This window comes from Rhinopithecus bieti, unplaced genomic scaffold (genome assembly GCF_001698545.2).
Source record: "Rhinopithecus bieti isolate Rb0 unplaced genomic scaffold, ASM169854v2 scaffold_2272, whole genome shotgun sequence".
NCBI lineage: Eukaryota > Metazoa > Chordata > Mammalia > Primates > Cercopithecidae > Rhinopithecus > Rhinopithecus bieti.
Genome location: NW_016804163.1, coordinates 7,451,148 through 7,476,346, shown reverse-complemented (window position 1 = coordinate 7,476,346; position 25,199 = coordinate 7,451,148). Strand labels below are relative to the sequence as shown.

At 37.7% G+C, this 25,199-nt stretch overlaps 1 protein-coding gene across 1 annotated transcript in view; it reads right to left on the bottom strand.

The window, feature by feature from the left end:
- Positions 1–787: 787 nt before the first annotated feature.
- VPS4B (vacuolar protein sorting 4 homolog B) overlaps positions 788–25,199 on the bottom strand; it is a 37,402-nt gene continuing 12,990 nt past the window's right edge. Inside the window, exons 2-11 of the mRNA XM_017867109.1 lie at positions 22,488–22,599; positions 21,308–21,464; positions 18,459–18,526; positions 14,769–14,888; positions 11,287–11,443; positions 10,792–10,940; positions 10,011–10,092; positions 7,865–8,084; positions 3,881–4,021; positions 788–1,614 (exon numbers count right to left, since the gene is read on the bottom strand). Coding sequence (XP_017722598.1) covers positions 1,513–1,614; positions 3,881–4,021; positions 7,865–8,084; positions 10,011–10,092; positions 10,792–10,940; positions 11,287–11,443; positions 14,769–14,888; positions 18,459–18,526; positions 21,308–21,464; positions 22,488–22,599 — 1,308 coding nt within the window. The 3' untranslated portion in view covers positions 788–1,512. The remainder of the gene's footprint in view (positions 1,615–3,880; positions 4,022–7,864; positions 8,085–10,010; positions 10,093–10,791; positions 10,941–11,286; positions 11,444–14,768; positions 14,889–18,458; positions 18,527–21,307; positions 21,465–22,487; positions 22,600–25,199) is intronic.

Genomic DNA, 25,199 nt, shown 5'->3' with positions numbered 1-25,199 from the left:
ACATAGCATATGTAAAATGTGCAAATACACTTTAAAATGCAAGTTATTCTAGAGCATTTGCAAGATAGAATTTCATAGTAATTAAGGAGTCTACTTCATTCTAACTTTGTGTTTTGCATGTATAGACAATGCAAATCTACAAGGCACAACTTAGCGTTGATGCTACAGTATGAAACACATCCTCAGATTATTTATTTGAAAATATTAAAATAGTATCATGTTTATTGTTTTTTAATGAGTCATGAGCTCATTTCTAAAGCTTCATAAAGCATTACACTGATAACGTATGTGTGGTCAGGACAAACTGTTCCCTGAACTTAAAAGGTGAAGGACAAGACCCCATATTATTATCCTGTATTAAAAAAGGAAATATACATATATGTACACAGACACCCCATATCACAGACAAGAAACTTCCCATAATCCAAAGGGAGACCATTTCCTTATTAGCAAAGGAAAAATTTACACATTTACCACCTGTTTTGGTCAATCTTGCTACAAAAAGACACTGAAATAGACAATTTTCTTCTTTAAGGTAAAGACAATGTCTAATTTAGAAAATCTTCCTCTTGAGATTGCACAGTGAAAGGTATCATTTAATTAAATATAAAAGCTTACTGTTTTTGTTTTTTTGAGACAGAGTTTCGTTCAGTCGCCCAGGGAGTGCAATGGTGCGATCTCGGCTCACTGCAACCTCCGCCTCCCAGGTTCAAGTGATTCTCCCGCCTCAGCCTCCTGAGTAGCTGGGATTACAGGCACCCGCCATCATGCCCAGCTAATTTTTGTATTTTTAGTAGAGACGGCATTTCACCATGTTGGTCGGGCTGGTCTTGAACTCCTGGCCTAAGGTGATCCACCTGTCTTGGCCTCCCAAAGTGCTGGGATTACAGGCATGAGCCACCACGCCCAGTCAAAGCTCACTTCTTTTAAAGAAATTACTTAAATCTACACAGAAAAAAATATCAACTTATTACAAACCAGTAAGAGCACTGTCTATAATTCAAAATCTTTCAAACCCAATCACAATGCTCTTTGTTGTTTTATTGCCCATCCCTGAGAGTAAAGATTCTATCATTTGTAATTTTTTAATAACGTAAATTTTACATTGATAAGAATGTTTAACAATATTTTTTAAAATATAAAATAAACCCTATATCATTTTAGTAAAAAAAAAGATAAATGCTCTTTGCAAAGACCACTATTCATAAAAATTTTAAATATTTGTATGTCAATCAATTTCTGACATCCTTTCTACTGGGTAATTTCTATTTTTTGCCATTCATATATCGCTCATTTCCTCATAACCTGTTATTTTGTACATTTTGTTAATAGGAGTATTTAATAAGTAATGGAGGAAAAGTACAATATAAAACCTAATGGAACTCTGAAGTGAGAGGTGTATTTCCCTGTGGTAAAAGTGTTGTACTGGAAACAATCAATGCGATCCAAAATAGACAAAAATATCTATGAAAGAAAGAATACATATGGGTAAGCATCTTCCTTGTCTTTGGTTTAGCCTTCTTGACCAAAATCTTCTGTAAACTTCTTTAATTTCAACAAGTCATGTTCATTGACTGTAGGTTTTGTGTTAGATAGTGACCGCAACATATCTGACTGCCAGGGAAAAAGAAGGGCAGGAAGAATATTAATAATAGAGTTAACAAAATAAAAAACCATCATATTATCATTATTGTTATGAACTTTAACCTAAGTTTAAATATGAATATTTGCCGTCTACCATAAGATACTGACAATAAACTCCCTGTTCTTTTTTTTGAGTCAGAGTCTCACTCTGTAGCTCAGGCTGGAGTGCAGTGGTGTGATCTTGGCTCACTGCAACCTCTGCCTCCTAGGTTCAAGCGATTTTCCTGCCTCAGCCTCAAAGTAGCTGGGATTACAGGCACCTGCCACCATGACTGGCTAATTTTTGTGTTTTTAGTAGAGATGGGGTTTCACTATGTTGGTCAGGCTGGTCTCGAACTCCTGACCTCAGGTGATCCACCCGCTTCTGCCTCGCAAAGTGTTGGGATTACAGGCGTGAGCCACCGCACCCGGCCCCTATTCTTTCACAGATCTTTCAAGATCTTTGATCATGTTATTCCTTTGTGTAGAAACTTACACTTTCTTCCCCTGCACTCATCAAATGGTTCCCCATTATCAGGACATTTCTCTTAGTCTGAGGATCAAGGCCTCCAAAGTATGTTCATGATCTAATTTCTGGCCTTATCTCTTTTTCTTAAACAAGAGATCAGTTTTCCAAGTAAGTATAGTTCAAAAGGAAAATATCATTCACTTACACGTAAGTGAAGCAGAATACCATTTTATGAAAAATCAACTAACCAGAATTTTACCACAGTTACAGTTAAGATTGAAATGGTTAGAAAAATATGCTAATATCAGAGATTCATTAAAAAACTAACTTCTAAGCCAAGACTCCTGTAAAAGGATATGAAAAATAATAAAAAGGACTACTCTAAGTTACTAAAAATGCTTCAAAGCTGAACAAAGTACAAAAAATAATACACCAAAGATTAAAACAAAAGGGGTTTCTGAGTAACTTCTCAGATAAGCATTATGGTTGGTTCACACACAAATATATGGGCGTGTACACATTTACATGTATGTCTATGGATCATGTAAAAGTTTCTCCTCTGGAAGTTACTATTAAACCCGCCATTAAAGGTCCTTAAAGATCTGAAACTGACAGAAAATTCCAAAACTGGGAATGTTCTTCCATAAGTAAACAACTTTTCAATCACCCTAAGTTCCCGAAAAATAACACGCCTTACAAAATAAGTCTTGTATATTATTGTAATTCCTCCAATATCAACTACGTAACTGTAATTTTTAAAAATAAAAATAGAACTACATTATTTAAACTTTCTATGGACCTTTGAAAAGTGAAATAGAAAACACTATAAATATGATACAAGCATTAGTATTTTGTTTTTTTTTTTTTTGAGACAGAGTCTCACTCTGTTGCCCAGGCTGGAGTGCAGTGGTGTGATCTCGGCTCACTGCAACCTCTGCCTCCTGGGTTCAAGCTATTCTCCTGCCTCAGCCTCCCAAGTAGCTGGGACTACACGTGCCACCACACCCAGCTAATTTTTTATATTTTTAGTAGAGACGGGGTTTCACCGTGTTAGCCAGGATGGTCTCCATCTCCCAACCTTGTGAACAGCCTGCCTTGGCCTCCGAAAGTGTTGGGATTACAGGCGTGAGCCGCCGTGCCCAGCCCTGTTTTTTTTGAGACAGAGTCTCACTCTGTCACCTGGGCTGGAGTGCAGTCGCGCCATCTCAGCTCACTGCAACCTCTGCCTCCCTGGTTCATGTGATTCTCCTGCCTCAACCGAGCAGCTGGATTACATGTATGTGCCACACTGCCCGGCTAATTTTTGTATTTTTAGGAGAGACAGCATTTCGCCAGGTTGGCCAGGCTGGTTTCAAACTCCTGGCCTCAAGTGGTCTGCCTGCCTTGCCTCCCAAAGTGCTGGGATTACAGGCGATTTCTGGTTATTTTTAAAAATCTGAGATGCAGGGAAAAAAAATTTCACCAATCCTATTTTTTTAGTTAGGTTTTGGCAATAATTACACTATATATGAGCAGTTTGGAGATATTCTAGCTGTAAGACCTCTAAAGTCAGAATCTTGTGCTTTAAAAAATAGCTTTTTCACTTAAAGTTTCCTCAAAACCCAATAAAATAGTTTAAAAATAATTACCTTTTATATTTTAAGTTCAATTAACTTTATAATTTCTAATGTGAGTCAACAGTATTAAGTAAAATACACCTGTTTAATACTAAGATTTTCCAGCAAATATTATGTAACTGAAAATTATAATGTTTTAAAATTTTTCTTAAAAACAAACAAAATTTCAAACCATGGAAACAACTGGCTCCAAAAGTTTATCTCCAGGGACATCCATCCATGTCATTTCAATGGCACCAGGGTCACCTGGAGAGCAAGGTGTTAGCAGATCATCTACAAGATGGTTAGGATCAGCTCGGGAAGGTCCGCGAACCTGAAATAAAATAAATAAATAAATAAAAATAAAATAAACAGATTACTGAAATAAACAGTAATCTGAAATATTTATTTGAAACAAAATTGAACATTAAGATTTAATCCATTATCAGGAAAGTTAAAATGTATAATAGTTTTGTATGTTTAATGTTTACTTTTGGGAAAAAAAATTAAGAATATACAACAAAAAGTAGTTATCCCCTGGGTAATGGGATAGATTTTGGTTGCTTCTAGTTTTTTTTTTTTTGAAAGGGTGTCTCGATCTGTCAGCAGGCTGGAGTGAAGTGGCGCCATGTCAGCTCACTGTAACCTCCGCCTCCCGGGTTCAAGTGATTCTTGTGCCTCAGCCTCCCGAGTAGCTGGGATTACAGGCATGCGCCACCACACCCAGCTAATGTTTTTTTTCACTTTTAGGAGAGACAGGGTTTCACCATGTTGGCCACGATGGTCTCGATCTCCTGACCTCGTGATCTGCCCACCTCGGCCTCCCAAACTGCCGGGATTACAGGAGTGAGCCACCACGCCCAGCCGCTTTTAGTTTTTTTCTTGATGCTTTTCTGTATTTTGAAATTTCCTACAATAAATTACTTACATGATCACACATAGAAGTTAAAAAAAAAAAGAAATAGTTACCTGTGTCTAAGTTTTCTCTTTTACCCTCCAGTGCTTAATAAGTGGCAGTAATCTCAGAGACCAAAAACAGATATATTAAAAAATTCTCAGAAGTTGCTCTATAGCTGAGAAACTTCTGTAATATTTGGAACTTTAGTATGAAACTACTGAATCTGTCTCTTTCAACAAAAATGCTCTCAAATCTAAGTGCAAAATTATATGCTAAATGTGGTATCAATGCCATTTTATCATGTACAACTGAAGTTTTTTTTGTTTTGTTTTGCTTTTTTGTTTTTTTTTTGAGACGGAGTCTCACTCTGTCGCCCAGCGTGGAGTGCAGTGATGCGATCTCGGCTCACCGTAAGCTCTGCCTCCTGGGTTCACGCCATTCTCCTACCTCAGCCTCCCAAGTAGCTGGGACTACAGGTGCCCGCCACCACACCCGGCTAATTTTTTTTTTTTTTTTTGTATTTTTAGTACAGACAGGGTTTCACCACGTTAGCCAGGATGGTCTCGATCTCCTGACCTCATGATCCACCTGCCTTGGCCTCCCAAAGTGCTGGGATTACAGGCGTGAGCCACTGTGCCCGGCCACAACTTAAGTTTTAACAATATCCAGAAAAAGAATCTTTGTGACATAGTCACATGGAAACATTTAGATGGCAATAGTCTGCATCAACTTGGGGGCACTTTCTTTTTTTTTTTTTTTTTTTTGACAGAGTCTCACTCTGTTGCCCAGGCTGGAGGACAGTGGCGCAATCTCGGCTCACTGCAACCTCCACCTCCAGGTTTCAACCAATTCTCCTGCCTCAGCCTCCTGAGTAGCTGGGATTATAGGCACCCGCCACTACGCCCAGATAATTTTTATATTTTTAGTAGAGACAGGGTTTCACCATGATGGCCAGGCTGGTCTCAAACCCCTGACCTCGTGATCTGCCCACCTCAGCCTCCCAAAGTGGTGGGATTACAGGCGTGAGCCACCACGCCCAGCCAACTTGGGGGCACTTTTACATCTGTTTCACAATGATCGACTTTAAATATTATCTCAGGATTGGTGTAGGTGTGAAGAAATACACGCTCTCACCTTATTATGTGTATTTTATTGTCTGTCTTTACTCACTAATATTTTAGCTGCATGAGGTCAGGGATTTTTGTCTCTTTTGACTGCTCTACTTTCTGATGTACCGCTGGGCCCAGATTAGTATTTTAGAAATAAAATACTAGTAAATGCAAAAAAATAAACAGGGAATCTTATTGTTAATTGAAATAATCAGCTTTAAAAGAAGTAAAGGATGGAGTTGCTGAGAGGTCTGCTGCAGCTGGTGATCCCCCGTCTCAAAGAAAAAACTCATCTGGCTGCGTTACCTTCATCCCACTAACAAGGACCTGGCTTCAGCGTCATGTGAGCTCACTCAGGCAGTAATATGCAGAATCGAGTGATAAATTCTGAGTAGGAAAGGACTGAGTTCCTATGCATTTATAGTTTCTAAATGGCAAAGAGAATTTAAGAAAAAACATAATGGCTGTGGCATAAACTTAACAGTATTTCAGTCATGAAATGGCTGAAGAAGGGTGGATGAGTAATATTCACTGGGCATCTGAAGTACCACGACTGGTGTTTTATAAGTATTGTATCACTTCATTATCAGAAAGGACTTCAAAATAGCATGATCATCCCCATTTTAGAGATGATAAAATGAGCCTTAAAGAAGTAACAGAATTTGCTCAAAAAGGTATAACAAGTAAATGGTGCCAGGTTTCAAATTCAGATTTTAATTCAAGTTTGTTAACCTAAAAAATCTTACTGTGGTATATGATAAACATACATATGTGACTTAGTCATATTAGTCTTGACATACATTATGAGATTCGGTTTGCGATAGTTTTCCACATCTATGTTCATGAGTAATACTGGATTACTGCTGTTCACAGCAAAAGGGTTGGTCCAGATGACCTAGTACACTGTTCCTCAAACTGGGTATCTCAAGACCACAGTCTTTTTATAAAACTTTATCTCAACCATAGATGCTTAACTTGTTCTTGCAGACAAAATAGAACACAGGAGGGGCAGGATAGCAGAATGGTTGAGATTTCGGATTCGGAAACACACCTCACCTCCAAACAAATCACATCTGAACCACTCTAGCTACTGTGTTAGCACCTAAGTCCAAGACTAACCACCAGTAGGTGGCTGGCTACGAGTACTTCTTGTTTTTGTGAAGACCAAATGAAATAATAAAAGAACATAGTGCCAGGCATGTGAATATTTAAAAGATATCAGCTGTTACTATTTTTACTTTATGAGGTATAAATGCACCAGATTCTGCTCAAAAATATTCTAGATGTGTCAGAAGCAGCCTGACATCTATACATTTAAGTTTCTATACTTACATCAAAATAATACACAAATACTTCAAAGCTCATTTCACAGGAAAATTTAAAACACATTAGGATGATTAATAAGGCCTTTTCTTTTTTTAAGACAGGCTCTCACTGTGTCACCCAGGCTGGAGTGCACTGGTGCAATCTCGGCTCACTGCAACCTCCACCTCCTGGGCTCAAGTGATTCTCCCACTTCAGCCTCCCAAGTAGCTGGGACTACCGGAGTGCACCACCACATCCGGCTAATTTTTCTATTTTTTATAGAGATGGGGTTTTGCTGTGTTGCCTGAGGCTGGTCTCGAACTCCTGAGGTCAAGAGATCTGCCCACTCCGGCCTCCTAAAGTGCTAGGATTACAGGTGTGAGCCACTGCACCCAGCCAATAATGGCTAATAAACTTTATTGAAGAACTTGTTTCAGTCACATAGAAATATGTCTATTATGTAAACCCACTTATTGTATTATTATACAACACTGAAACCCTCCCAAATTCTTTGAAGACAAACCAATGATGGTCTTGAAACTCGATTTTAAAAATATAGGAAAGGGGCCAGGTGTAGTGGCTCACGCCTTTGGGAGGCCGAGGTGGGTGGATCATCCGGAGCCAGGAGTTTGAGACGAGCCTGGTCAACATGGTGAAACCCAGTCTCAACTAAAAATACAAAAAATTAGCCAGGCATGGTGGCACACGCCTGTGATCCCAGCTACGCAGGAGGCTAAGAATTGCTTGAACCTGGGAGGTGGAGGTTGCAGAGAGCCAAGATAGTGCCACTGCACTCCAGCCTGGGCGACAGAGTGAGACTGTCTCAAAAAAAAAAGATAGGAAAGGATAGATAAAAATGACTTACCTTTTTAAAATGAGTAGCTGACTGTACTTTCCTAACAGGCTGCATAAGTGCATCACGTACAATGATACTTATATCTGCCCCTGAATAACCATCTGTTTTCTTCCCAAGTTCCCGAAAGTCTGCTTCTGTAAGACTGTTCTGAGTGGTCCCCAGGTGCAGTTTAAACATTGCTGCTCGGGCATGGGGTTCCGGCAAAGGAATATAAATTCGTTTCTCAAATCTTAAAAGAGAAATTACATCAAGAATATATTTAATTGAAAATTAGGATATTTGCAAGGAGAAACAGATACTAAGTTAAGTGGGCGTGTATGTGCCAAGGTTAAACATATATATTTAGGTTCAAGGGAGAATATCCAGAACACATTAAAAACAAACAAATAAAATCAAAATAGCCAGGGAGCTAGTATGGAGTGGTTGAATATTTCGCGCATGATTTTTGGGTTATTTTGGCCACAGTGTTCACATGCCTGGAATTCATGAAATAAAAAGAGGTCCTACAGGATTACAGTTTCCCACAAAATTGTACTGTGAACTCTTGATCAAGGGACTAATGATTAACAATATAAAACAGGAGTAGAGATGACACAGTAATTCTCTACATTCGAAATAGAATTAACTCACAATCTTATAGGATATACATTATACAAAATGTCCACTTTAATGAATACATCCAGAACAAACAATCCTATATTATAAAAAATAAACACTATATTTCATTAACAATAATTCTGCTTGCCTTCTTAGAATGTCAGTATTTGCAGACAGAGAAGCAGCGATGAGGGATAATTTAAGTGGTCAGGGCAGACTGTTTTTCCTCCAGGTAACTCTCTGTGGCAATGAAAAGAATTTAAAGTTTCCATTGCCTCTAGAGATGGGTGCAGAATAAGGCAATTTTCCAAAAATACCCTGCACATTTCCTTTCTTGGTACTGGATGGTAAGCTAGCATGCTGGCAAATCATCAAGTGAATGGGATAAAAGTGGCAAAAACTGAAGTGCTAATTTTTACCATACAAAGTAAGTGAATGTACCAGGGAACTGTGAAGAGTGAAAAGTGAAGAGTCCGTATGCCTTTCCTACAGCTGAAGTTTTATTTTCGACTTAAAAATTAGATAGACATATACACACACACACACTTATTTTATTTTTGAGATGGAGTCTCACTCTGTTGCCCAAGCTGGTAGTGCAGTGGCACAATCTTGGCTCACTGCAACCTCCGCCTCCTGGGCTCAAGCGATTCTCCCACCTCAGCTTCCCGAGTAGCTAGAACTACAGACAGGTGTGCGCCACCATGCCCAGGTAATTTTTTTGGATTTTAGTAGAGACGGAGTTTCACCATGTTGCCCGGGGTGGTTTTGAACTCCTGAGCTCAGGCAATCTGCCCACCTTGGCCTCCCAAAGTGCTGGGATTACAGGCGTAAGCCACCGCACCCGGCCTGACATACATTTTTTACTTAAAAAAAAAAAAAAAAAAATCTTGGCCGGGAGTGGTGCTTCACATCGGTAATCCCAGCACTCTGGGAGGACGAGGCGGGCGGATCACGAGGTCAAGAGATCGAGACCATCCTGGCCAACATGGGGAAACTCTGTCTCTACTAAAAATACAAAAATTAGCCGGGTGAGGTGGCGGGCGCCTGTAGTCCCAGCTACTCGGGAGGCTGAGGCAGGAGAATCGCTTGAACCTGGGGGGTGGAGGTTGCAGTGAGCAGAGATTGCGCCACTGTACTTCAGCCTGGCAACAGAGCGAGACTCCAACTCTTACCTGGTTATCTTATTCTGACTTACAGAATTGCCATTTTGCTAAAATTTTGTATGAATGGTTTTTACTGAATTGTCAAACTATGTTTGTAAATTTTTGAAGCATCAGTGCCCACCAAGCTTCATCAGAATGAAAGGTAAGCATTACGTAATACATTTTCTAATATGAAAGACTGAAGTATGTGGAAATCTTGCATATTTGATAAAGTAGGGAAACAAACAAGCAAATAAGCACCCTTCTCCCCCTCAAGGCAGGGGAGCGATAGGGTTAGAGTACACTACAAATCTTTTGAAAAGTTGTTAGAATGCCTCCTCACAAGACAAAAAGGGAATTATCATCTTCTTGTTACATCTGCGGTGAGAAATAAGACATTTACTGTATTATCCTACCTTCGCCTAATGGCAGAATCCAGAACCCAGGGTATATTTGTAGCTCCCAGAACCAAAATTCCATCATTGTCTACACCAACCCCTGCATTAAAATAGGTAATGCTTTAATTAATTTGTCATTTTGCTGTTCTTAAACCTCTTCCATATATTCTGTTAAGAAATGTGGTGCTTTACCATTAAAGTGCCTCATCTTGAGAGTCTGTCTTTGAAAAAAAACTGTATTTAATCAAATATCACCTTACAGTAATATGATCCAAATACACTATGATGCAGGATGATGCAAATGTAAGAATCAAATCTCCCAGACTGTGGACAAATACTTTAACATTCATTTCGAAATATTTCTTGAAAGATTTCATTTGAAGTCTACATATTACTTTTACGGAAGTTGTTCCTGGTACGCTATAAATGAATATATTAAATCTCTTTTCTATTTATGTCAGTGAGTCCTACAAGATAATTACAAATGAGTAAAAATTATGTATGCATATGGAAGACAATGGAATGAAACATGGCAAAATGAAACAGTTTGTTAGAATGGAGAAATTCTGCTTGAATTTTTTATTACTGCTATAAAACTGTTATAAAATAAAACGACTTTAAAAATTAGTAACATTAAATTAGTCAGGCACGGTAATGCGTGCCTGTAATCCCAGCTACTCAGGAGGCTGAGGCAGGAGAATCACTTGAACCTGGGAGGCGGAGGTTGCGCCACTGCACTCCAGTCTGGCGACAGAGTGAGACTCTGTATCAAAAAAAAAAAAAGAAAAAGTAACACCACCTTGCATTTGCACTAGGAACTCCGTCTTAATTCTACGTGCGGCTTCACTTTCGTTTTCACTTCTTGAACCACACAGAGAATCAATTTCATCAATGAAGATAATGGAAGGCTTGTTCTCTCTGGCAAGTTGGAATAAATTCTTAACCAGTCTAAAAATAAATGAAAACTTTAAGTGTCTAAAAAACAGTAAAAGATTAAAACAAAGCAGTGTATCAATATTACAAGAACTGTGTAGATTAAAAAGCCTAATCATGTTCCAGGTACAGAAAATAAGAATGCTACAACTGGATAACTCACTTTGATTTACTAGGTTGTACATATATGCTATCTTTTCCCACAAAATAAATTCTAGATTAGAGACTGATTTGACAGAGGACTGAGTACCTATATTACATCACTTCTCTGAATATCTATGAATGATGTAAGAAATCTATTAAGGACTGATACAGTAATTATAGGCAAAGAAAAAACTTTAAAAATTGATTTACTACTTACTTTTCACTTTCACCTAGCCACTTAGAAACAAGATCAGAGGAAGATATTGAAAAAAATGTTGAGTTGTTGGCTTCTGTTGCTACAGCTTTGGCTAAGTAGGACTTTCCTGTTCCAGGCGGCCCAAATAATAGGATTCCCCTCCAAGGTGTTCTCTTCCCTAAAATTTACATTTAGAAAAGTGTCACAAGAATTTTAACACTTAATTGCAGTTACCACTGACATCATCTATACGGAGGAATACTCTGAAAAGATTTTCACTCTAAACCTATAAGGACTAAAACAGTATTTTAAAAATAAATCAATCTAAGGTATGTCTTAAATGTATTTTGTTTCTTCTAGAGACTACTTTATCAAAAATACACTTACATAACATAAGCCTTCTAACAGGAAGTACATTTGTTTGCTCATTCATTCGACCAGTATGTATCAAAACCATAACATGTGCACAGGCAAAAGGATTTCTGCCCTGCATGGAGTCTAGTAGGGGAAAAGAGTTCAGTGAAAAGGTACTTTCTGATCATCTACTGTGTGCACTGCTTGATACCAGAATATTGTACAAAAACTACATCCGTAAAAAACGGGCAGCTGGAAGAGATTTTCTTTCAATATTTATGCTCTTTAGAAAAGTGAACCTAACAAAGTTTGGATGACTTATGAGTTTCTGCTGAATTCTTGATTCCACAGGAAAGCACAGGTTAGTGCTATAGGTAGCAGACTTCCTTTTATTTTTTTTGAGACGGAGTCTCACTCTTGTTGCCCAGGGTGGAGTGCAATGGTGCTATCTTTGCTCACTGCAACCTTTGCCTCCTGGTTTCAAGCGATTCTCCCGCCTCAGCCTCCCAAGTAGCTGAAATTACAGGCATCCGCCACTATGCCTGGCTAGTTTTTATATTTTAGTAGAGATGGGGTTTCACCATATTGATCAGTCTTGAACTCCTGACCTCAGGTGATCCGCCTACTTCAGCCTCCCAAAATGCTGGAATTACAGGCGTGAGCCACCACGCCCGTCTAGGTAGCAGACTTTCATGGTTGGGTAACAAAAGGTGATACTACCTTAAATCCTAGTTTTGCCAAAATATAACCAGTGAATACATCAACTCTTTGTGCCTCAATTTTGCTAATGAGCAATTATAATCCTGCCTAAAATAAAACAGGCTTGGTTACAGCTGGCAGTAAATTATCAAACATACATTTAAAAAACTATGCCTGGGCACAGTGGCTCACGTATGTAATACCAGCACTTTGAGAGGCCGAGACGGGCGGATCACCTGAGGTCAGGAGCTCGGGACAAGCATGGCCAACATGGTGAAACTCCGACTCTAGTAAAAATACAAAAATTAGCTGGGTGTGGTGGCAGATGCCTGTAATCCCAAATACTTGGGAGGCTGAGGCAGCACAATTGTTTGAACTCAGGAAGTGGAGGTTGCAGTGAGCGGAGACCTCGCCATTACATTCCAGCCTGGGTGACAAGAGTGAAACTCTGTCTCAAGAAAAAAAAAACAAACAAAAAACTGCTAAGTGCAAACTATGGATGTATACACAGTATCTGCAAAAGGATGATACGCAGATGAGTAATACTGTTTCACTTAACTGTTATGAAAGCAAGTATTACTTGAATTTCATTTTCTTATTTCAAATGTATACATTTACAAATCAGTGTCTAAGTATGGTACATATACCACTGGTATAATATGAAATACTTTTAGGTGGTATACACTTTTTAATTTTTTAACGTGTATTAGGAAAACACTTTTTTCACTTATAATAGGCACAAAGTCTTTTCAATAACGTTACTAAGTGAAAATATGTGAGATAATTTAAAGTTCAAATACAGGCAAAATAATCTCTGGTGTTAAAAGTCGAGAGAGAGATGACCTCTGGGGAGGAATGAGGCAGAAGGCTCCTGCCAGGTCCCTGGCAATGCTGTTATTTCTGGATCTGGTTGATGACACTGGCATGCTTGCTTTGTGATCATTAAGGAAGCCCAACACCCAGGGGCTCCTGTATGTCTCTGTGTATTTATACTATACTCCAGTAAAAATGCTGTTCTAAAAAATAAGCAAAGAAAAAGTAATGGTACACATACATGGAAAAATTCATGAAGATGATACATAGATGACTTATGTTTGAGAAACACTGGTATAAGTAATATACCATAAAATGAGTTCAACCATATTTTTGTGCTTTTCTAGGATTACGATGTCAACTTTTATGCTGTTAGTTTCATACTCCTGAAGTTGGGTTGTAAACTACACCTTGAAGTTAGGTGGACAGTGCGTGACCTACAGGCTTTTTGCTCTTCATCACTGCTCTATATGATATGACTGTCTGGACTGCTCAGTCTGAGGCCTACATTACAGATTTGCTGTTGACATAAACCAACATGTTTACAAAAGGAAAACCTCTGTCTGACCGTCAGATTGTGGGTGTGGCCATATTACAGACACAGGCTATCAGTCACAAGAAGGATAATAATAAAGGAATGGTTTAGCACAGACATATCACTTACTGCTGGAACTAGAACTTGTAAGTTTCCCCGGATGGGAGGTCAGCAATATTCTCTTCACAGTGATAATGAAATGTCCTTTTGCTACTAGAGGATACGCACTTCCTCTGAAGCTGTTAAGTGATTCTTACTTCTCATTTTAAGAAATGGAAATACCCTTTAAAAATTAATATATAACCGGCTGGGCGCGGTGGCTCACGCCTGTAACCCCAGCACTTTCGGAAGCCGAGGCAAGAGGAACACGAGGTCAGGAGATCGAGAGCATCCCAGCTAACACGGTGAAACCCGTCTCTACTAAAATATACAAAAAATTGAGCCGGGCGTGGTGGTGGGCGCCTGTAGTCCCAGCTACTCGGGAGGCTGAGGCAGGAGAATGGCGTGAACCCAGGAGGCGGAACTTGCAGTGAGCGGATATTGCACTCCAGCCTGGGTGACAAAGCAAGACTCCTTCTCAAAAAAAAAAAAAAATTAATACATAACCACTGCAAAATTCAGATGAGAGTCAAAAGTAAAAATCTCCTATAATCTTATCTCCTAGGCATACATTAATATTTCTATGTCAATCCAATTATACTTACTTCTCAGCATACACATTTAACAAACATGGAATCATACTATTCAGTTTATAACTGCTTTTTGATCTTTGTAATAGATGTGGACATTCTTCAATAAAATACAATGCAGATTACAATTTATTAATGTAGATGTACACTCTATTTTACTGAGGGCATAGTATTCTACTGCATGTTGGTGAATTACCCTACTGGTTGACATTCAGGTTGTTTTTCAATATATATACTGCAAATATGGATATGTATAAGAAATAAAACATCTTGTATAAAGATAAATCACCACCTTTTAAGAGTCACAATTTATTTAAGATAATTCATTAGTGACAAGAATGACAATGCTTCGCCTCAGTCATCAATGAACTTTTATAAACTCATGAAATAAAATTATTTAAAAGTTATGTCACCTGTAAAAAGATGAGGAAATTTAATAGGCAGTATCACAGCCTCTTTCAGTGCTTCTTTGGCTCCTTCAAGTCCAGCAACATCACTCCATTTCACATTTGGTCGTTCTATAACAATAGCACCTACAAAAAATTATGTTATCTTTAAATTAAGAAAGACTATTTCACCAAAATTAGAAGAAAACATGAAATAATGATGTTAAGGAAATGCATTATAAAATTGTCTGGGAAAGTTTTATGTACTAACAATCTTTTTGAAATAGTGTGAAGAGGAAGCAGGTGTTAGGGAGAAGTCAATAGGACTAGGAACCAGGTGGATGACTAGATAACCTGGGGCATGTTTCTTTACCCTTCTGTTTCAGCTTCCTCATTTGTGAAATGAAAATAATATCATCTGCCCGAACTACCTAGATAGGTTGGTGCAAAAATCAAATGACATAATGAATATTAGAGTGTTTGGAAAAGCACCAAACGTTCCGTAAGTTGGTTATATTTGAATACATTGATTTTGGGGTATCAAAAGTACTTGTTCTACTATTTCTCCTGTTAATCAAAAGAAAAGGGGATCTAATCCTCTCCTCAACCACTGAAAAAAAAATATGCTTAACAAATTCAACTCAAGATAGGCAGATAGACAGAAGAGAAAAGGAAAAGGGGAGAGGAAAGGAAGGAATGGAAGCAGATGATGGGAAAGAGAGAAAATATATCCCTGCAGATTTGCAATACTTTCCTAAGATTTGCTAAACTTTCTATTTGGCTGCTAAATAGATCAATTTACAACTTTTGTTAATTAACAAAGTTAACTTACATGGAAGATTTAGCTTCTGAATACAGTATATTCAAAAGCCAAAGCAATTACTGCAGTAAGAGTCCAAGAAGGATGTCTTTTAATATAGCCTACTGACAAATTTTCTAGTTCTCTTTTATCAAAAGCTTTTCTAATTTTCTAGAATATGGACACTGTTCCACTATAAAAGATGAAGCAGCCTGTTCTGAGATGGCATGTACTTAATTGTCTTAAGTGTAACAGAACACCACCACTTATACAATCTATTACTTTATGAAATCAGTTCTACTGATTGTTTCTCCTTGTTAGGAAAGATAATCTGTTACTCTAAGACTAGTTAATCAGCAACTTCCCTAAATTATGAAAATCTTCAGCTACTAGATTAAAATTAAATGAAATCATAAGCATTTTGTATTACAAAAGTTCAGACTACTATAAAGTAAGAAAAAAGTAAATTCACTTCGTCTTTTTTATGTTTCATTAAGATTAGTAATCCTAGGATTTCACGTCAGTTAAACAAAAGTAAACTTATTTTATATATGTACACCATCTGACTAACTCAAGATTTTCTGCTATACATTTTAAAAATATGTCATGATTTGTTTTCATATATAACTAATACTTTTAAGTTAAAAGGTGACTTTGGAATGTTTACTGATAAACAATCTCATACTAGACATGGTTTGCAAAATGAAAAAGGGGGGATGGGATTAGTGAAAAATGCTAACAGATGGAATGTACTTCAGTGATATAAATTTATCCAGTCTTTGACTATACTGTTTATTACACTGGTATATTATTTAATCACAAAAATTCACTGAATAAAATTAGCTAACAGAAAACTCAAATCACAAACCAATTCTTAATTTTAACAAATATACACTTAATATCATAATCTAAAACAGAAGTAAAAGATTTGAAATACTGTTCAAAAAACAAGGAAAATTCAAAAAAATATGTAATAGTATGAAATCCAGCAGCAAACCATTAAAAGTAGAAAAAAAAAGGATATTCAAACATAAAAGGCTAGGACTCCTTTCATATTCTATTTCATCCTGAAATTTCAAACACATTTCCTCATTTAAATGTTTTAAGTATTTGGTTTTTGTTTGTTTGTTTTACATTTCTGGCCCTTATCATAAGTGATATGGAATTTAGAGAAATCCCTATTAAAAATTGGTTGTATCGGCCAAGAGCGGTGGCTCACAACTGTAATCCCAGCACTTTGGGAGGCTGAAGTGGGTGAAACAGTTGAGCTCAGGAGTTTGAGAGCAGCCTGGGCAACATGGCCAAACCCCATCACTAAAAAAAAAAACAAAAAAACTCAACTTAGCCGGGCATGGTGGTGTGTGCCTGTGTTCCCAGCTACTTATGAGGCTGAGGTAGGAGAATCCCTGGAACCCAGGAGTTTGAGGCTGCAGTGAGCCATGATCGCGCCACTGCACTCCAGCCTGGGCAACACAGTGAGACCCGGTCTCAGAAAAACAAAAAAGAAAAAAAAATGTATCTTTTTCAAAATTAAAGACATACAACTGATTTTTACCTGGGGCAGGGAAACAAAACCAAAACCAAAAGAGCAGACAGAAAAAGTATCTTGCTTTACAACTGGAATAAGGCCACTTGGCACAGACCACTGGGTTACCCAATAAATGCCAACTGAGTGGCAGTGCATGCCAGCAGTTTCAGGTGGTGGGGACATGGCAGTGTAAACTCAAGTTTTCGCCCCTGCACTATACCTACCACTGAGGTTGCTGGCGCCTAAAGATGTTTTCTATCCTCATTACCTGGTCTGTTGTCAACATATTATCCTACAGTGTTTTCCTAGACATCCCAGTAGGGTAGGCAAGACAAAAATATTACCAAAACGAAGACACTAGTATAGCAAGGCTAAAAGTCTGGTTAAGGTAGGTATTTTCACTACTCAGTAACCAAGTCTGAACCTATAAAATGGAAATCCTTCCCAGTTATGCATTCTATTTGGTAAGATTCAAATGAACAAAATACATACTACCATTGGGTGAGCAAAAAATTCAATCTGAAAAATTGTTAGATCATTTATTTCAAAGAATAATCAAATCTCAGCAATTAACAAAGCCAGCCAACAAATAGATGCCTTTTTAGATAAACAGAGCTACCATTTATTGAGTCCCTAGACTTCGTCAGATATATTAGGTAGTTTTTACACTGTCATTAATCTTAAAAGCCCTGAAGGAAGCTATTGCTCATTTCTATTTTAGAGATGAGGGACTCTGACTCTGAGAGGCTCGGTCACTCACAATTATAAAGTTTCTAAGTGGCAGACCCTTGAACAGAATGAAGATCTGAATGGAGCCCAAAGTCTATGTCCCCTCCGTTATGCCACTATGCTATAGTAGAACAGAATGAAAGGGTTTCACAGGTGTGGAAGGTAAACACAGAAAGCTTAAACACTTAAATGTAAACAGGAACACTGAAAAGCAGATGAAGAGCAGTTAAGAAACAAAATAAACTATCAATAAGTGAGCTACAGCAATGGCAATAAAAGCCATGTGTAAGTCCTAACTTCTGCTCCCCTCACAGTAGTAAATTTTAATACCATCACATTTTGCAGTGTGCTAAGAGTATAAATGTTACCTTCTCCAAAAGGGGGCAAATAAACAAATCAAAGAGCAAGTTGACTAAGAGCCTTTTAAAAGCAGATACGAAGCCAACAAAACTTTTACTATATAAAAAAGGCCAAACCATGATCCTAGAGGGCAAACCCTAAAAAAATACTCTAAACAAAGCCAGCACATGACTACTGGGAACCAAAGCCAGTTCTTAAACTTCATTTAAATATAGAGGGAGAACAAAAACAATTCAAATAGACAATTCACTTTGAGTCTCTTTAATAGGACAGTAAATTTAAAAATGAAATCTAAAGCAACCTTGAAGTTGATTCTGTAGTTTCTTTTTTTCAGGATCATCAGATTCTCCTTCCCCATCACTGTCATTCCTAATAAAAAGAATTTAATATATTCAAATGATCACTCATTGCTATCAAATAAGGCAAAAATGAAGGAAAAAATAACCTGAATATTTGTAATTTAAGTGGTAAAATTAGACATTTACATTAAAAGCTATGCTTACTTAAAGAACATAGTAAATAAAATAGGAAGCAGGCACGTTATCATCAATAGAGAATCATGTAAAGGAAAGGGACAAAAAGACCAGAATGAAGTCAGGAACTAGCTCCAAATTCCCATGACATATTTAGGTGTGTATTAATTCATAAATGCATGCCCCACACATCACTCCATGAAGGATTCAAGATGAGTAACAGGAGAGTTGCAAACAACAACAGTGAAAACATCAGGACTGGGCACGATATAAATTAGAACAAGAGGTCACATTAGGAGGAAAAAAATCTGGAACACTAATTATCTAAGGTACAAAGGTCTACAACCCTTAGTCTGGGGTTCCAAAGGATAGAGGAAGCTTCTTGAGGACAATGAACTACACTCAAAGAACAAGTAGGTCGATCAAGGCATTTCATATCTAGGAATTTATCTTGAGGAAATAATTTTAGAAAAGTTCAAGGATTTGACCATAAGGATAATCACACACACACCCTTTGCAAAAAGGGAAAAAGTAACATATTATAGGGACTAGCATATGACAGGATACATTGCAACATTTAAAAGCGATGTAGAAATAGGTTATTGGAAAGATGTTCCTGATACAATGTTAAGTATAAAAGTGATAAAGCCAAAAATAAGGCATTATATCATTTTAAAAACAGTAACATAAAAGGGGGATAAAAGCATGACATATTTTATGCCAAAATGGAATTGCCTTGGTTATCACAGGATGGTGGGGCTGTGGGTGAGGCAGACACTGCAAAACAGATTCACTTGACACTCACTTTAACCTCCTACTATCATGCTGTCCAGTACTATAAAGGCTGTCCTTATTAAAAACAAACTGCCGTTTCTCATCTCCCTTGCAGTTAGGGTTCCACATGAGACCTAAATTCTTCCAAGAAGGTGGGGGCTGCTCACAAGGAGACAGAATCTTCAGGTGAAGGCACTGGTTTTGCTGAGGAGCTGCGCAGAGCTTTTACTGCCTGCTCCCAAGCACCATCAGTGTTAGCAGAGTTGTCGGCAACAGTGGGATCCCTACTTGAACAACCTTGGTACTGTTCGCCATTTCTCCTTGTGATCCAAGTCTGATTCCCTGGCCCCACTACTCCGTAAGGTAATACCTATAATACATCCCTTTTTGCTTAAATGAGCCAAAGTGGGTCCTACTGTAAACGAAGACTGCTGTCCAGTACAGGAGAAAAACTGGCATCGCCTTGTCAGGTAATTGTCTCAGGAGAGATCCTTACAGGATTTTCAAGCACGACCAGAAGAGCTTCTATGGACAAGGGAAGAGAAGCTTCTGCTGTCAAGAGAGTTTCAGTGAGAGCTGGAGGTCCCAGGCAGTCACGGTCAACTAAATTCTTCCCAAGATTTTCACTTCACGTTTGGAGTCCCTGTTTTATACTAAATGTCCTCACTTTCATGTAAGAAACCCTAAGTTGAAATTCAATAATTCATCAGATCGGACTATCATCTGATTTTTGTTGTGTCAATGTTATCGATGAAGAAGATAAAATGTTGTTAGGGTCTCACAGAAACTCCCTAGTTCCCCGATCACATCTTGAACACAGAATATAAAACCTTGAGCTTGAGCTTATCATTTCCTTCAAACTCTGCCACTTAGTTTGGAGCAGCCAAGTCAACGCTGATTCTAATATTCCTCATGTCCTTCTAAACGGTCAAAGCCCCAAAGCACTGCCTAAAAGGCACTTCATTCCTTGTGACCACAGGGTATCGTTTAAGTAACTTGTGCCACTGCATACCATGAACAATGAGAACCACAACCTCTAAAGCTGAGCAGAATCTCCCTGCTTTCAAACCCAACCAGGCCAGATAACTCCATCCCAGAGTCTCATTTTCTTAAGGGTGTGTTACCTGGAACTACTGGCATCAATTAATAGGAGAGCCAGAGAGGATGTGGTTAGAATACGTTCCCAGTGCTGAACACAAACTTGGCATGCATATGTCATGTACTGAATAAACAAATTCTGCATCTAGAAGTGATACATCCCCCATCTAGGAAGACATGCCAAAAATCAGTTTCAATGTTTGTAAGTTATGCTGTGCTGTGTTGTTTTCTGTACAATGACAACATAAAGCAAGTCTAACACAAATTCACATCAAAAAATTTTGCATAAGGTATCTGAAAAAAATTTACATTGTTGGAGTTACTTTTCATTTTTTCCATATGGTCAAAGGTTTAATTTTCAGGTCACTCCTATAATCTTAAGCTTCGATATTAGCTAAAGGCCAGAGGGTAACTGAGTGCTGTTCCTACAAGCATTCTCCCCTACTACTGGCAGGCTGTCAGGAAGGGTTGTTTGAGGAATATCATCCATTAAGCTTGGCAAACTAGGGGTCAGCAGACTTTTTTTGTAAAGGACCAAACAAGTAAATATTTTAGGTTTCATGGGCCATATAGTCTCCACACAACCACACAACTTTGTTGTCATGGCATGAAAGCAGCCCTAGACAACAATATGTAAAAGAATGGGCAAGACTGTGTTCTAATAAAACTTATTACAAAAACAGGCAGCTGGGCAGCTTTGGCCCATGAGCCACAGTTTGATGACACCTGTTTTAATCAAAAGAAATTTATTTCACAAATCGAAAGCTAAAAGCCACAATAAAATTGAACAATTTTAAACACGTACCCCTTCTCATCTGCTGGACTCGGCTGTCCTTCTTTCACTGGCTTCTGTGCTTTTTTCTCTTTATTTTTCAGGTACTCCTTTAGTTTTTCTGCTCTATCAAGATATTCTGTACACTTTGCCCTGATACTTTGCTTGGCTTTATCACCCTGTGCTTCATCTATTAAAGGGAAATGAGAGAGATTTTTTTTCCATTAGTATTCTGTGTAGAAAGGTTTGAACTCTTAAATATGTATTTTTTAGACAAAGAAATTCTACGTTGGGAGAAGGAGGGAAGATCATCTCTAACTCATTGTAGTCAATGATTATCACCTCTTTTCTACCCCTTCCCCCAGCAGGGTTGGAGACCAACAGTGGGTCTGAGTCAGAAACAATCTGAGCAAGATAGCAGGGTATTTTAAGTTAATGTTAACTAACAGGAAATTATTTAATATTCTGAAGCTTTCACACTCTTCCCTTACATTTTTTGCAGATAGTTCAAAGTTGCTTGTCTTCCACAAACCCAATTATAAGAAAGACAAATAGAAGGAAAGCAGTATGAATCATTTCCATGAATGTCTACAAAAGCTTTATTTCAGAAGAGTAAAGTGATGGAAATCCCATACATTCTGTGTAATACCAATGTCATCACTTTACTACATGAAGGCCTCTGCCAGAGCTGTTTTCAGTGTGAACTTTGGCAACACATGCAGTAGATGGGATGAGCCCCACACAGCTTACAGGTTATGACTCATTCTTGGTTTCACTTTAACATAAAACCTCAAAACTAAATGAGAGAAGTTCAAAAGAACATCTTCAATTATCCAACTACATTCCATTTAAAAGCCATGAAGGCTGAGGTTTTATCCATTTTTTTCTATTGTATCCCCAGTGCCTGCCACATGGTAAACATGCAATACATATCTGTAAAGACACAAATAAAATGTCTCCCAATCTATTTTCCTCTGACTATACTACATTTTAAGATGTTTAGGTATACCAAGTAATAACTGTGATGGCTGTCACATCTGCTAGCTAAGTCTCATTACTTAAAAATCACTAGAAAGAAAGTGGACTTTTTTTTTCTAATTTTTTAAACAAATGGATAGTTTAGAATTTTCTGGCATTATATTTCAATTTTTTAGATATGAAATAGAATAAATTTTCTTTTGTGTTTTAAATAAAATATAACCGATGGCCTCACATTTCACGACATGAAGAAAATACTGCACAGCATGCTGGTAGAGCTGAAGGGCTTCTTCGTAGTTCCCAGCCTTGTCTTCTTGCGCTGCTTTGCTAGCCAGATCTATCGCTTTCTGTTTGAGGGAGGCAAAATAATAACATTTAAATCAAAGCATAAACATAAATTTGAAGTAAATAATCATATTGAAAGTTTTATTTTTTTTTTAAGCTTCCTAGCCTGCTGGGCTGTTAAAGAAAACAAACAAAATAAGTAAAAAATAAACAATAACTAAAAAAACATTTTTTTCTAACCCACAACTGTATTTTATTATAAATTACAAGTTGATAAGATGCAAATTACATTTGTTATATGAATAAATGTCACTGAATATTACTTTAGTACCAATCGCTAACATTTACATATAATTTTCACTTAGCTAAAGTTAATTTTAGGGCTAACAAGAAATAATAGAATCTGAAAATTCAAACTAAACAAGTATTTAGGGAAATTCTAAAAAATTAAACGCTGCTTTAATCTAAAAGATATAACAACAGTGGAGATGTAAATGGGGTGAAACCCCTTCAGAAGCAATGGGGCAATGAAATATCAAGAATCTGAAAAACATTCATATATTTCAATCCAGTAATTAACTAAAAGGTTTACTGAGCAAACATATTAATCAGAGAGGTCTTTCAAATAACAAAAACAAAACCTGGAAACCTAAATCATAAAGATGCCACAAAATAGAATATCAAAGGATCACTAAAATAATATAAGCAATGGAAAGTCTCAATAATGGGCATTTTTAAATGAGAAGCAGCGGACGAGCAGACTTCTTTATAGGTAGCAGCTGTAATTTAATTTGAAACAACGCAAAAAGCCAAAACAAAACAAATAGAACCAGCATCAGGAAAAAGGATGGGACAAGAATTTAACAGGACTATATCTTTGATAAAATCTGTCATAGGTTTTTCATTTCTACTTTGTTCACATCTTCTAAAAAACATGGACTACTTTTGTGGAATTTTTTTTTTAAAACCTCCCAGAAATAAATCCATACTAATAAAGCCAAGAGATTTTGAAAATGATGCAAAAGTCAGTCAATGGCACCGAGTCAGGCTTTTGAAGAAGTGGTGCTAGAGGAACTAGACATCCATAAGCATACACCTAAAAGAATCCTGACTTAAACTTAATACTTCCTGCAAAATTAACTCAAAATGGATTACAGAATTAAATGTAAAACTACAAAATTTTTATTCTTATTTATTTTGTTGAGACGGGGCTCCATCTCACTATGTTGCCCAAGCTAGCCTCAAACTCCTGGGCTCAAGTGATCATCCTGCATCGGCCTCCCCAAGTAGCAGGACCACAGGTGCACACCACTGCACCCAGCTAAAACTTTTAGAAAAAACATGGAAATCTTAGGATCCGGGGCTGGGCAAAGAGTTCTTAGATCTGACATCAAAAGCATACTATATAAAAGAAAAAAAAAATGGTAACTGGACCTCACGACAAAACTTTTGCTCTCTGAAAGATTTTGTTAAAAGGATGAAAAGACAATCTATAGACTGGGAGAAATATTTGCAAAACATATCTAACAAAGAACCAGTATCGAGAATATATAAAGAACTCTCAAAATGTAACACATATCTTCATGTGATAGAACTACACAAACACAACCACACCCACACACATAAAACACATGAGGACAAGTAAAACTGGGAAAATATGAGTAAGAGTGGTGGAATGTATCCATGTCAATATCCTGGTTGTGATATTGTCCCAGTTCTACAAGATGCTGCCGCTGGAGACAAATGGATAAAGGGAATGCCGGATTCTCTGTATTTCTTACAACTGCATGTGAATCTACAATTATCTCAAACTAAAATTCTCCTGAGCTCAGGAGTTCACGACCAGCCTGGGCAACACGGTGAAACCTCGTCTCTACTAAAATACAAAAAATTGGCCAGGCATAGCGGCATGCGCCTGTAGTCCCAGCTACTTGGGAAACTGAGGCAGGAGAATTGCTTGAACCCGGGAGGCGGAGGTTGCAGTGTGCTGAGATCATGCCACTGCACTGCACTCCAGCCCGGGCAACAGAGTAAGACTCCATCTCAAAAAAAAAATAAATAAATAATTATATTTAATTTTAAAATATGCACAGACACATACAAATAAAGGGCAAACATGATTTATTAAAACATTCCAACTGGGTTAATTTAGGTCGTAAAACTATTCAACAGAAACAGGTGCCAGTAAAAAAAAAAAAAAAGATAGTTGTTAGAGATACTAAAAGTAAGTACATAACGTAAGCAAAAAATCATTCAAACAATGCAAAAAACCAATTATGTGTAAGAATATTACATTCTGGGGCAGTGGAGCATGGTAGCTGGGCTGAGATCTGTAAATGGGAGGAACAGGTCTCCCGCTGGAAGACCATGCTTCCTCTATTACAGCGGGGAAGAAAATAAATGGTTTATTTTAGAATTGATAAAATGTAATAGTTACGTGTCTCACAGTTCAAGTAGCCTAAATTCAAAGCTAAAGTTTCAAAAGTCTTATCAGCTAGCATATGAATATAAAACATGCAGTCACATAGTCAAGTGGTGGTTAGGTGAGACTGGCCATATAAAATGCATTATGGCTGGGTCCGGTGGCTCATGCCTGTAATCCCAGCAGTTTGGGAGGCCAAGGAGGGCGAATCACTTGAGGTCAGGAGTTTGAGACCAGCCT